Here is a 13567-nt window from a genome sequence, read left to right on the forward strand (position 1 = left end):
TACGAAAAAATCAACTATTTGATTAATGGGTTGGAAATGATCTAAGAAATTGAATTTTAACAAAACAAAACCACTCTACACGCAATTCTAAACCCGAAAATAAATAAATTATTTACCTAAACAAACACCAATTGATCTGCTATATCAGTTCAATTCAATCCAAATCCCAGTTTGCTAATCCTACTCCTCTTTTATGCTATTCTATCTTCATCCTGGATATAACGAACTGTATAATTCATAGCTCATCGACAACTCTCACAACACTAATCCAAATAGAAAAGATAAAAGCACAACATTTTCAATGGATCAGGTAGAAAACAGAAATCCAGCCCCATACTATGAAAACCGAAGCCATACCGATGAATTTAACGAGCTTGACAATGGTTTCGCTCTAGAGAAATGGATGGATTTTTACAATGGTAAAAGTAAGACGGGGCAAGGGATGAATTCTGCTAGCAAGTTAGCATCAACATGCTTGGAATGAATTGCTTCCATGCTTATGATTACCAAATCCAAGTTTAGATCATCAGCAACCTCACCAATGATTGCTGTAGGCTTGCTGCTCCCTTCACCGAGCCGCTCTAGCAACTTGAATTCCTGGAATCCGCCTATTATACGTTTCCGAAAACATTTATCAGCAACTTAATTCATGAAAATAAATGATCAGGGTCTCAATGCACAAAAATCAGAATGATCGGGGAACGAATGTGTTCATGTGTAGGATGCACATGTGTATTACTGATCATTCGATTTTGAAGAACTACGGAAATTGTAAAGACCAGATGGCGTACTACCTTCAGAGAGATGCCAGCGGATGCTAGACATTTGAGTTTCATGCTCCGGCAATGATTCTTTCTCCCTTTCATCAATAACTGCAAAAAACGTAAAGTTCCATATTCCATGAAGTATTGCATTAGAAAGATTTTATAAGATAACACAAAGCCCCAAACCTATACTTTCGCTTGCAAAATAGAAATTACGTAGCATAGACCAATGTGCTTACTTACAGACAACAGTTATATCAGCACCGTATTTCTTTCCCAATGCAGCAGTGGTAGCAGCGGCCTGTCAAGTAATTAACAATTACAAATGAGTAAAATAAGTATCGCCGCTTAACTACATCATAAATATGTCAGCAACTGCAGAGCTAGGAGTGATGCAATTTTGACTTGAACTACAACATCCGCCTAAAGTAGTACTGATGTAACAATGTTGATCAAGCAATATTAAGACTAACAGTAGCGACTAAAAAATGTCAATAAAAAGCTAGCCATTAATATGTCAAACCGGACTTGCCACGTTCTGAGGCTCAAGAGGGCACAACATCATGAAGGTTGAAAACATACATGAAACAGGTCAACAAGACATTATTACACTAACAGGAAAATAACACAAAAAAAGGGGTAAGCATATTAAGGTGCCTCAAAGAAAGGTCACCTGTCTAGTTCCCTCAGAAAGATAAGGGTTCCTGTCCGTGATCGGCAGAAGCAGATGCTTGAAATGAGTAAAGGCATCTGCTGCTAAACTGACTTCAGGTTCTTGTGGCTTAGCCTTAGCTGATAACAACTCAAGCATAAACACACCAAATTACCAGTCATGAACAAGAAAAATATAATAAAAAAAAGGCTCACTTTGACTGTTAATAACATTTTGTTTCATCAACAAAAACTAAACCAGCAAAGAGTCAACTTTGGGAATATGAAGCAATATTCAACATATCACACACAGATGACTCCAGACAGGCAGAATAACTTTTTTTTACCAACCAACGCAATATTCAACATATTCCGGTATGATTTAGCCCCCAAGTACAAAACAGTACGATTTCAGTCCCAACGTTTATCAAATAGCGCACCTAAAAGTCTCACTAGCACAAATTGAGGCATCAAATGATTGTGCCATTCACCCTTTCACACATAGTCACCACATCATGCTTCCACCTTAACCCACGTGGCAAGAAAATAGCAAGTGACTTCTTTAATTCCAAAAACCTGTCTCCCAAACCGTGAATTCCATCTGCACAGTCCAAATTCCCAAATCGTGATTGAACCCTACGCTTTCATCTTCTTCCATTCCAGAGTGGAAATCACGTTTATAGAAAGGGTCTTGGAATTAAGGAAATCACGTGCTTTACGTGCTATTTTTTGGGTTGTATCATGCCATGTGAAGAGGGCGAGCCTTGGCGCAACGGTAAACGTTGTTGTCGTGTGATCGAGAGGTCACGGGTTCGAGTCTTAGGAGCGGCCTCTTGCCAAAAAAATTGGCAAGGAAAGACTTGCCCCCAGCACACCCTTGTGGTGGGATCCCTCCCCGGACCCTCGCTTAGCGGGGACGCGTAGTGCACCGGGCCGCATTATATTATATATTATCATGCCATGTGACCCGGGTGGAAGTGTGATGTGGCGCCTAGGTGTAAAAGGTTAACCGTACCAACATTTTATGTGTCAATTTCTGTTAATGAGACCTTTAAATAACACCATGTGAATCAAATGGAAGTGTAATGTGGCGCCTAGGTGTAAAAAGTTAAATGTACCAACATCTGATGTGTCAATTTCTGTTAACTAGACCTTTAACATACCATTTGTTAAAGGTTTGGACTGAAATTGTGTTGTTTTGTATGCGAGTACTAAATTAGCTCCTCCACAAAAGTGAACTTTGACAAATAGAAAAATATATCACTTTATTCAAGTCTAAGCCACTTCAAAAGGCCAATACTTCACTTTAAAGTGGTTAATAGTTCACTTTAAGCAGTTTAAAGAAGCCAACTAGATACTTTTGAAGTTCAGGGAGCAAATCAAATTTTTGGGCAAGTTAAGGGGCTACTGATGTATTAAACCAAAATTAAACATCAAATCAAATCAACAAACCCCGGAGCTAAAGCTATTTCCCAGTGAAGAATTCATCATAAAATTCAATGAAAACAACCATAGAGTAACATCCATAATTTCCAGTCAGTCATAATAAAATGCATCAGATCAATGAATTTTACAGAAGCAAAACCTAACAAATGATGTACAAAAGAAAAGGTTCAAGACATTGAATTAACTATTGAACTAGAAAGAATAAAAGAAATTACCTCTATGTCCGATTCTTCGGAGTTTGGAAAAGATAGATAGTTTTCCGAACTTAGAGCGAGCAATAGGCGCAGAGAAAGATAAAGACGGCGACTCAGAAGAAGTAGAAGAGTGGGGGATCGAAGTTTTCGGGTGAGCTGAAGTCTCGACGGGAACAGCTAGCAAGTAATGAGCAAAAGCCATGGCTAAAGTAAGTAGCAATCAAGCCAGAGAAAAACCGAAACGAAGGAAAAGGAAGAGGATGATCGTTGATTCCAGAAAGCGCAGAGTGAGAGCAAAAGCTTCAATCCTGTGTAGAGAAGTGAAGAGATGATTACGTCATTGGTTGCTACGTGTTTGAGATGCTGCCGTTCGATTCGATTGTGATTTGATGATGAAAGTCTATCGGACGGCGCAGTTTATTCATCAGTTTTGTACTCTAGAACCCCCGTTTTGGCTTTGTCTTAACTGCTAGGCCTAAACCTAATTTAGACCCTATTCTATACTTTAGAAGTTAATTAAGTCCTTAATCTCTTCTTCCAATTATCAATTAAGTCCTTATTATATTGTAAAACCAGCAATTGGAACCTGTTGTTAGACGGTGGTTGAAAGGAGGTAACAGTAACTCAGTTGTACTCTGAACTTATCCAAATTCACATCAGTGTTGACCTGGAACCTGAGTAACCAAATAAATTTGGTTATTCACCGTTAGATATAGGCTCATTATAATTTTATGATGGAAGGTTTTTGGTGAACGCTACTGTCCAAACTTATATAATGTCTCGTCTTTTAAAGTATGATGATCAAATCTTTAAATCTATAAAAACATCATAAAAATAAAAAAAATAAAAACTTAATTTGTTTGAAAGATTTTAGAGTAATAAATTAGATTTTTATTTTTTAAGTTTTGAATTTTTTTACAAATTTAGACAAATTAAAATATATATCACTTTAAATAAGTTCACGGACGTTTGGTATTCTATTGGGATAAAGATAAAGATAACGAGATATTTGTTAGAAGGGATATAGAAGGTGAGATAAGGATAAAAAACACGAGATAAGTTATCACATGTTTGTTTGGGAAATAGAAGAGTGAAACAGATGAGGGATAACCCTCTTATCCCTCAAATCCTATACCCAGGAGGAGGGTGGTATAAGGAGGTGAGATAAGTTCCTCCAATTTTAATAGGATGGAAAAGTCCATCTTATCCCTCAAATTAATGTTATATAGTTTAAATAAGGTTAAAATAGTAAAATGTATTATTTTATTCATATCTCTGTCCCACGTACCAAACATTGAATAATAATTCCCGACTATCATGGCAGAAATGGATGATCCACCCATTTCCGTCATGGCAGAAATGGGTGATCCACCTATTTATGCCATGGTAGAAACGAGTGTTCCATCCGTTTCCGTCTAGGCAGAAACGGATAGGTGTGAATCAGCCGTTTAGCACATTTTGGATGAATTTTTTTTCCATATATTGATTGGATCGATTAGTTTTTGGAGACGAATTTCAATTAGTGTAAATAGAAACTGTAGTTATTCGATTTCCTCGACGTTCTCGGGTCCATTTTTCATAAATCCAATTTTTGACTCGGGAGAGAGAGGATATTAAATTTTTGAATGGAAAAATGAAAAGGGCGAAAATGTCCAATAGGGACGGTGATAAGTAATTTGGGGACGGCGAATAGCAAAACCAACGGGTGATCCACCCGTTTCCGCCTAGGTAGAAACGGATAGTTCATCCGTTTCTACCAAGGCGAAATAGGGTGACACACCCGTTTAGTACATTTTGGATGAATTTTTTCTCTGAATCCGGAGATGAAACTCGTGTTTTCAATTCGATTTTCAAATAAAAATACTTATCCGGTGAATTATTAGTCTTTTTCCTTTACCGTGTTTAAGCCCAATAAATGTTGTTCGGGTTTTTGAATTTCGAAGAAATTTGAGAGAATTTCAGTTTTTGAGTTTAAAAAATGAAAATGGCAAAAGTGTCCAAAAAGAGGCGGTGATAAGTAATTTGAAGCGGTAAATAGCAATCCACTTAAATTTGCCCAAAACATGATTCGCCCCTAAATATTTTTTTAATCGAGATTCACTCTTAGATCATTTTTTAGAAAGGATAAATAATTTACGACCCAATGCTCCCTAACTTCCTTAACTTGTCCAAATTGGTTATTTCATCTCTCAATTCATCGAATGTTTTATTTACTTCGTTAACTCTATAAAAGTGGTATTTCTCACTCCCAACTTGTCCAAATTGATCATTTTACCCCTCAAACTCATCGAAAGTCAGACTTTAAGCGCGTCTCTTACACTGGTCAATTCTAACCTTCGAGAATGAAAATGGATGGATGAGAAATACCACTTTTATGGAGTTAGATGATAAATAGAACATTCTATGAGTTAGAGTGGACAAATTGGAGGTGATAAATACTACTTTTATAGAGTTAAATGGGTAAATAGTATATTCAATGAGTTGAGAGATAAAATGATCAATTTGGACAAATTAAAAAGGCTCAGAAGCATTAGACCATAACTAGTCTTGCACCCGTGCGTTGCACGGAATATATAATATTTTTAAATTTTTTAGATATAATTAAATTAATATGAAAAATATATCATATATATATATAGTTGCAATATAACTATTAACTATAATAATTCAAAATATATAATTGTGTATTCATTTTGTATTATTAATTCATTTTTAATTTTTTGTAATTTTCCCTCTTTGGATGCCTGTCCTGCCTCCATACTCCACACCCCTACTCCAGTGTTGAGAATTTGGTCACTATGAAACCCAAAAACGACGATAAAGAACCGTCTCAGCGGAATATGTCGACGTTATCTCGTCATTTTTTCGGCGACCACCTGGAAAACCCTGCTTTCTCTATCTCTATAATTGAGGTGCTTCATGATCTTCTCCACCTCTAATTTGAAGGTTAAAATTGAGCCATGAAAATGAAAAATTACAGAGTTTCTTCGATTTTCCTTGTTTTTTTTCCTCCCTTAACAGAATATGAAGGAAGAGTACGGATTATTTGTGTGGCCTTGTAGTGTAATACTCGCCGAGTACGTTTGGCAGCAGAGAGAGCGGTTTCTAGGCACAGGCGTAATTGAGGTATTATTTATCTGGTTCTGTTTTAATGTTTATATACTTCGACTCTTATGTGATTTCGGTTTCAAGCTCGGTGCCGGAACGTCTTTGCCTGGATTGACGGCTGCAAAGTTGGGTGCGGAGGTTACTCTCACTGATGACTCCAATAGATTCGAGGTATTACTGATTATCTACATTTTGATTTTTCCGTTTTCTTACACTGTCGTTTGCTAAATTTTGTAAGCTGTTCAAATAGTTGCAATTACGTTCATATATAATATAAATAATTTAGTCGACCAAATTTCGTGGTTCTTTTCTTCATTAGACATCATGTAGCTTTCAATGAAGTCGTGAACAACATGTTGATTAGAAGTTGAATGTTCTGGAGTTTCTTAGCAAATTTATGGAGATTCTGATGCTCATTTCAAATAGGCACTTGACTTCATGTTTCCAATTTAATTTGCAGCGTCTGTTTTTTTTTTCCTGTCTTATATTGAGCCTTGGCGCAACGGTAAACGTTGTTGTCGTGTGACCAAGAGGTCACGGGTTCGAGTCTTAGGAGCGGCCTCTTGCCAAATAAATTGGCAGGGGAAGGCTTGCCCCAGTACACCCTTGTGGTGGGACCCCTCCCCGGACCCTCGCTCACCGGGGACGCGTAGTGCGACCGGGCCGCCCTTTTATATTGAATTTCTGTTTTCTTGATGCTATAATTGGATTTCTGTTTATTCTTCTATCTGAATATATTTTTGTTTTGGAATGATAGGTCCTGGACAATATCAAGAAAGTCTGTGATCTAAATAAGCTGAACTGTAAAGTAAAGTAATTGGAAGCTATTAATAAATAATTTTATTTCGTTTCAGAAACCAGTTACCTAAACTTTTGATTTTCTCTGAGACCTTTTTTTTTTCTTACCTTGTAGGTACTGGGACTAACATGGGGAGTTTGGGATGAATCTATATTCAGTTTAAACCCTCAAATTGTTCTTGGGGCTGATGTACTCTATGAAGCCAGAGGTAAAGTTATTTCTGTAACATTCTTGATTCCCCTTTTATTCCTCTTAACATGTGATAATTTCCCCAACTTCACTTGAGAGTGAAAATGAAAAGTTCATTGCCTTTTCTGTTGGAAGCCTTTGATGACCTCTTCGCCACTGTGACATTTCTGCTACGCAATTCTCCAGGCTCGGTATTTATCACAACTTATCATAACCGAAGGTACTTCTTTTTTGGGGTTTAAAATACTCTTGTAGCATGTGTACTGCAGCTTGTTTACTCTTGCAGGAGAATTTCTTTTATTTGATTCTTTATTCTTTTTTATTCTTATTGTGGTAATGTGCAGTGGACACCATCTTATTGAATTTCTTCTGGTGAAATGGGGATTAAAATGTGTGAAGCTTCTTGACGGTTTCTCTTTCATGCCATCCTACAAGGTATCTGGGCTAAGTGGTAACATTCAATTGGTAGAGATTGTGTTAAATAGTTCACAGAGTGAGCTAGCTAATAGCTTGGGTTAGCATCCTGCAAGGATCTGCTGAAAGAGTCATGCTGATTGCATTTTTGCTTCTCAATGTCGCGTTAGATCAACTTTACCATGGAAAGATTATCATCTAGGACATTCAACTTTGTTGAAACGGTAATTTCTGCAATGACGCTTATTCATATTTCCTCAATACAATTGTTTGTAAATAGAGATTTGATTAGTAGGTGATATGGGAGTTTAACTGAATTTCTAGATATTGGCTAAGGATTTATATTGCAATGTTTTTATTGAGACATTTTTGCTAATCCCAACATGTTTGGATACCAATATGCAATTTATGGAAGTTCTTCATAGCCATAAGAGAGGAGTATGGTCTGATTAATGTCCATAGTCTAGGTTTTGAGTGTTGGTACCAAGAGAAAGTTTGCTTTCTGCATAAATTGTCTAAATTGTTCCTTGTTGATTTTCATGTCTCATAAGCCAGAAGATAAAGAAACTAATAATATGGTTCAATTTTATCACAATCAAGTACAAAGTACCTTACCCGCACTGTTATTAATGATGCAATTTTGCATGTTTTCATATCTAAAAAAATAAAAATAAAGAAAGAAAGCAAAGCGACCATTCTTGATTGATCACCTATATTTCTCATAGTTTAGAATTGATTGCAATAAATAAGATATCCTTAATTTACAACCCTGCAGTCCTTCCTGACCTCCTGGCCACCTGTGATGCTACTCATTTTGATCATGGATTTGACAAAAGCCTCGTAGAAAGTCTTTTGAGAGCTAGCAAAATTGGAAACCAAATCTTTAGTACCAGAAGTAGTAAGGAGTGTTTGGTCTGAAGAGAATAGGGCCTTTCCTTGGAGGATCAACTTGAAATATGTGTTATCAAAGGTTGTTGAGGAAGGGTCCATTGTTGCACCTGAATTTTTTACCTTGTTATTTTTTGGACAAATACCCTTTACACTTGCAGCGAATGACGGGTGCAGGGTGGGGTCTATGTCATGAGTTTTATTGAAATTGTGGATCCTGTTTTGGAAAGATGAACAGTGGGAAAACCCTAGAGTATGCCCTCCTGCATATTGTCATTTTTAAGCTTGTCATTGATTTCAGGTAGTTGAGAAGGCAAAAGTAGCAAAATAGGTTCTTTTAGCATTTTTCTTACCTGAAAGAGCCACTAGATCATCCAGGGATAGACCCCTTTGCGAGAAGCTTTGTTGCAACTGGGAGATATTAAATGTCGGACCTGGAAGTTGTATTGTTTCACTAGCTTTGGATGTTCTTCCATCCTTTCTTCCCTTTGGAACATCCCATGTTGGTCCTCCAGACTGCAGGATGAATTAAAAGTTAAGGTAAGGGAAGGTTCTTACAGAATGTCAAGGAAATAATTTATGTTCATGTATCTTACAAGTGTCACTGCATCCCGTGCAGCTAAAGCAAGAATATCGGCACAAGAAACCACCCCAGGGCATAAAGCTTCAACAGCTTTCTTGGCGTTGTCAATGACATAGAAGGCGTGCAAAGAAACATTAGGCGGACCATCTTTCTCTGCTTTGTTGCCTCCTTTGGAGTTCAACAACACTGAAGCATCACAGCCCTGAGAAACAAGAACAAAGAAGCAATCAACTAGTTGAAAGCAAAAAGCGGCATCAGAGTTATATATATACTGCCTTCGTTCTTACCCTTATGAAACAATCGTGGAAATGCATCCGAAGCAGAGCTGCAGGTACTGTTTTATCTCTCATCATTGCATTCTTGACCGCATTTGTCACTACAGAGTCGATATTAGGACATGTCTTTGCATAGTAATTCAAGCTCAGTGCATTTAATGATGAGACTGCTGAAAATATGAAAACTAAGTTCACCAATAATGCAAGAGCAGAAGCCATAATATGTTATTATTCTTGCTAACTTTAGCTTTGATCTTGAATGGGAACATGAATGAAGTACATCAAACTATATATAGTTAGGATATATAATAAGATTAAGAGTTGTTATTGACACAGAACATGAATTAGTTGAGAAATTCAGAATCTAAATAATGGAGTAGTAGTTTTTAAGCAATCGTTATAATATCATTTCATTTCTGTTCGTATTTTCTATAGAAAAAAAGTTCTGCTGAACTGCTTTAAATTTGTGTCGAGATGTCAGGTTAGGTGCTTTGTTAGTAATTTTTTAAGTTGTATTTATTAGTTTCCAACATATATGAAATATTGCATTGCATGTAAAGAAAAAGGTGTATATGGTTTTTAATTATAAAATGAAGTACTTTAAGGAAAGAGCTAGCTAGCTTTTTTTATTCCGATACATAAATTAAAATTTCCAGACTGTCAGGAATCGAATCCTAGACCACGTGAAACTATTTTAACCAATAACTCAAACTAATAGTTAAGGTCCAATCATATATTTTATATTAATCTCTGACAACTTAAACGTTAGGGTTCAATTTAAAATTTTACCACTATCTAATATAAATTTTGAACAAACTGTTTTGACTGTCATATCGGACATTCCAAACAAGTTTGTCAATAAACTGTAGTTTCATATATTTTTTTGTTGTTGGTTATTGTAACTATATTAGTAACATAATAAACATTTTAGGCACTTTGATAAATGTTTTTGTGATTAACTTATACGTGCTCGACATAGTTAACATTTTAATGAATTTTTTTTTTGCAACTGCGTTAATAACACATTAACTATTTTACACATAATTGATGGTTAAAATGTTCGATGTGACAGACAAACCAGCATTTTTAAATATCCGGTAATGTAACGGTAAAAATTGATCTTGATTAAAAATATTAGGATTAGGACGTGGGTGAAATATGCACTTTACACCATAAAATCAAATTTGCCTCTTTATGTCTTTCACTATGAAGCACGGACACGGATGCGGACACGGCAAACGGCATTTTTAGAAAATATGAGACACGGATGCGGCGGGAACACGATAAATTTTATATAATTAATTTTTATATATTAGATATAAAAATATCAGTTTGATTTTATATAATTAATTTATATATATTAGCTATAAAAATACCAGTTTTTGAAGTTAAAAAGAAGCCATGACTAAACAAAGTAGGAAATTCTAAGGGAGATACTGAACAAGAGATAGAAGAATCAAAATCCCAAAAAAAGAAATCGGTATCCCTAAAAAAGAAATTGAAACAGAAGAAATCGGAAGCAAAAGAAACAAGAGGAGAAGAAATCAGAATCAAAAGAAACAGGAAGAGAAGTCGAATTAAAAAAAAACAGTGAGGAGAAGGAAATCGGAATCAAAAGAAACAGGAAGAGAAGAAATCGCAATTGCAGATGATGAAGACAGCAAATTGCAATCGCAGGAGAAGACCTAAATGCGCGATGTTACGATGTACAGGTAAGTAAAAATAGGATTTTTTGGTAATTGGTCCATATATTTTTAAAGATTTAAAAAAAAACCCTAAAACTTTTCCTATTTTTATAATTTGCCGTGTCCCCAGCCGTGTCCCCGTGTCCCATCCGTGTCCGATGCTCCGGCCGTGTCCCCGCCGAGTCCCCGAATCCGGCGAGTCCGACTCGGCCACGGCGACCCCGGGGAAGTGTCCGTGCTTCATAGGTCTTTCATCACTTTTAGGTGAAAAACCCCAAAAGATTCATGTAATTTAGGAAATGGGGCATATGATTTGATGAGGAATGTCGGAGAGTTGGTAGAACTAAGCAAATTAAAGTAGGTGCTATAGTAGCGTAGAGGTTATTATATCTTAAGTCTTAGCTCTTAACTTTAATTAATATGGTTTAATACATCATTTACTATCTGAACTTGTCTAAAAAGGTTGATTGGTTTCCCGAATTTTTGAAGTATTTTGATTGCCCCCTCAATTTGTATAAACTGTTTAGTTAGCTTTCTAAATTTGCGTAAAATGTAATCAATTAATCATTCGAAAAAAAAAGTTGCATGCGGAAAATGTATTGCACTACATAATTCACAGAATAGATTAAAAAGAAAGTTTTTATTTGCTCAACTGTAAAACTTGTATTCTCTAATATTAGTTTGCATATCCGACTTTGGTCGTTTTACTTTTTTTAAGATAACGTCCAATATATCTTACACGTTTAACTTACTCTTTTGTAACTGGGTGATAATTGATTACATTTTAGGCCAGTTCAGGGACTATCGAACATTTGAAAGTTCAAGAGAGTTTTTTTTTTTTTTTTGATAAGTTCAGAAGAGAGATGGTGTATTAAGCTAATTAACATTAGTTAGTTATAATGGTGGGTCTTAGTCTTAGTTGATAATTGTGATATAATATGATGAGACTGAGACGGTGGTAACGTCTGGACAAGGAATTCTGGAAAAAGTAGGGAGACATCTTTAACAAAAATTCAGCTAACCCAATCCAAACCCAACAAACATATTCTCCTACTCCATAGTCTTTCCTGATGTTAACTAAAATATTAGGAGTAATAATAATGCTAAGAAAGCAGAAATTTGTGGTCTTGGGTATATTGCTGCATCTGTAATCTACTAACTAATTTTGTTTTTAATGTGGTGGTTATGATAATTTTATTTGTTGTTTTTTGTGTGTCAAATACCTCACTTGGGGAAAAGTTAATTGAAAGAAATGTATTATTATAAATTACTAGCGGTATATATGATCGGTTAATCAGTCATTAAATTAAATTCAACCGGTCAATCATTTTCCAGTTTTTAGAATATAATATTCCCTTATTTTCGGTTAATCAATTATTTTGATTGGTTAATCTTTTATTTCGATTTTTAATTATTAATAATTGTATGTAAAAAAAATTAAATATGTATTCTCTAATTTTTTTTATAGTCAACGAACATGCAATTATCTAAACAAAATCACAAATTGTTATAATAATATAAAATTACAAGTCACAAGCATAATAAGTTATTAGCATTACAAACATATTAGGATATGTTTGGCTGATTGCATTAGTTAATTTGTCTAAACTTGTTTAGTAAGCTAATTGTTAATAGCTGTTTGTGTAAAATGACAAATAAAAACACGGTAAAGTCTTTATTTGAGATTAGATGGTAATAAATAGAGGTAAAAATGTCCTTTAAAAGAGATGGAGCAATAAGCTAATTGAAAATGCTCTTCAAATGAGTCTTTTCAAAATTAGCTTTTTAGACCCAATAAATTCTTTCAAACCTATCTCTACCAAGGCAAACCCCGCGATTAGAGGTTTGATTAGTCAAAACCTCTAAAGTGGTTCAAATCTCTAATTTTGCCCTAAAAAGCTCTTTACCAAATAGGTCCGTAGTCTAAAATAAAATAATGTCATACATTGTCTAAAATGGAAAATAGCATTCTCAAGTTTGATTTTCAAATCTTGATATTTTTAATTGTCAAACTTGTATATATTATTATACTTATTAGGGCATCCCCTAATCAGACCTGGCAATTATCGTGTTATCTCATATTTATGTTCCATATGGTTTTATATGTTATAAATGCTAGAAAAATGATTTTCATGTCAATCGTGTCGTGTCAGTCGGGTTGGCTCTGTAATCGTGTTTTCGTGTCAGAAATTGCCACCTCTACCCCTAATGCATGAGAATTGCTTGTTACTTTCCAATGTGGAGTTGCACTCACCATTAGATAGGTTATTACTTTTAATAGTTTCTTACTTAAAAGAGTTACAAACTCTATTTTTCAACCCATGAAATTAAAAAAAACCCAATACACAAGAGATTGTCCATCGCGGGAGCATCTGGCGCGTGCGTGTTTGACACACGCCAGGTTTGGCGCTTCAGACGCCTCCAAAGCAGCAATAATGCTGCTTTTACTTTTTGGACTTTTACTGTTTTAGTCCTTGATTTTTACTTAAACTACTTTTAATATCCAATAAAATTCTAAAGTAATAACATATTCTAATGCTATGTTACTTTTCACTTCTTACTTTCCCATGT

At 35.3% G+C, this 13567-nt stretch overlaps 3 protein-coding genes across 6 annotated transcripts; 1 reads left to right on the top strand and 2 right to left on the bottom strand.

Moving 5' to 3' along the window:
- LOC136210012 (uncharacterized) lies at nucleotides 1-3444 on the bottom strand. The gene is made up of 5 exons (XM_066001673.1): nucleotides 3077-3444; nucleotides 1438-1556; nucleotides 1008-1065; nucleotides 795-872; nucleotides 1-608 (listed from the first exon to the last, which is right to left on the bottom strand). Exons 1-5 carry the CDS (start codon nucleotides 3255-3257, stop codon nucleotides 412-414), a joined length of 633 nt encoding a protein of 210 aa, XP_065857745.1. The 5' UTR covers nucleotides 3258-3444; the 3' UTR covers nucleotides 1-411.
- A 2344-nt stretch (nucleotides 3445-5788) lies between these two features.
- Nucleotides 5789-9202, top strand: LOC136209840 (uncharacterized). 4 transcript variants are annotated; one of them, XR_010677707.1, is made up of 8 exons: nucleotides 5789-5967; nucleotides 6077-6181; nucleotides 6248-6334; nucleotides 6921-6971; nucleotides 7077-7170; nucleotides 7287-7371; nucleotides 7496-7789; nucleotides 9073-9202. XR_010677707.1 is itself a non-coding variant. In XM_066001437.1 (7 exons), the coding sequence occupies exons 1-7, from the start codon at nucleotides 5854-5856 to the stop codon at nucleotides 7668-7670; spliced, it is 711 nt and encodes a 236-aa protein (XP_065857509.1). In that variant the 5' UTR covers nucleotides 5789-5853; the 3' UTR covers nucleotides 7671-8489. The 4 variants fall into 4 exon arrangements, 1 of the variants encoding a protein (XP_065857509.1); XR_010677706.1 differs by lacking the exon at nucleotides 9073-9202 and adding an exon at nucleotides 8755-8893; XR_010677705.1 differs by lacking the exon at nucleotides 9073-9202 and adding an exon at nucleotides 8341-8489.
- LOC136209839 (peroxidase 64-like) lies at nucleotides 8322-9532 on the bottom strand. Its single transcript, XM_066001436.1, has 4 exons — nucleotides 9324-9532; nucleotides 9050-9238; nucleotides 8807-8969; nucleotides 8322-8716 (listed from the first exon to the last, which is right to left on the bottom strand). Exons 1-4 carry the CDS (start codon nucleotides 9528-9530, stop codon nucleotides 8322-8324), a joined length of 954 nt encoding a protein of 317 aa, XP_065857508.1. The 5' UTR covers nucleotides 9531-9532.
- Between the last annotated feature and the right edge of the window lie 4035 nt (nucleotides 9533-13567).

Source organism: Euphorbia lathyris, chromosome 10 (genome assembly GCF_963576675.1).
Source record: "Euphorbia lathyris chromosome 10, ddEupLath1.1, whole genome shotgun sequence".
NCBI lineage: Eukaryota > Viridiplantae > Streptophyta > Magnoliopsida > Malpighiales > Euphorbiaceae > Euphorbia > Euphorbia lathyris.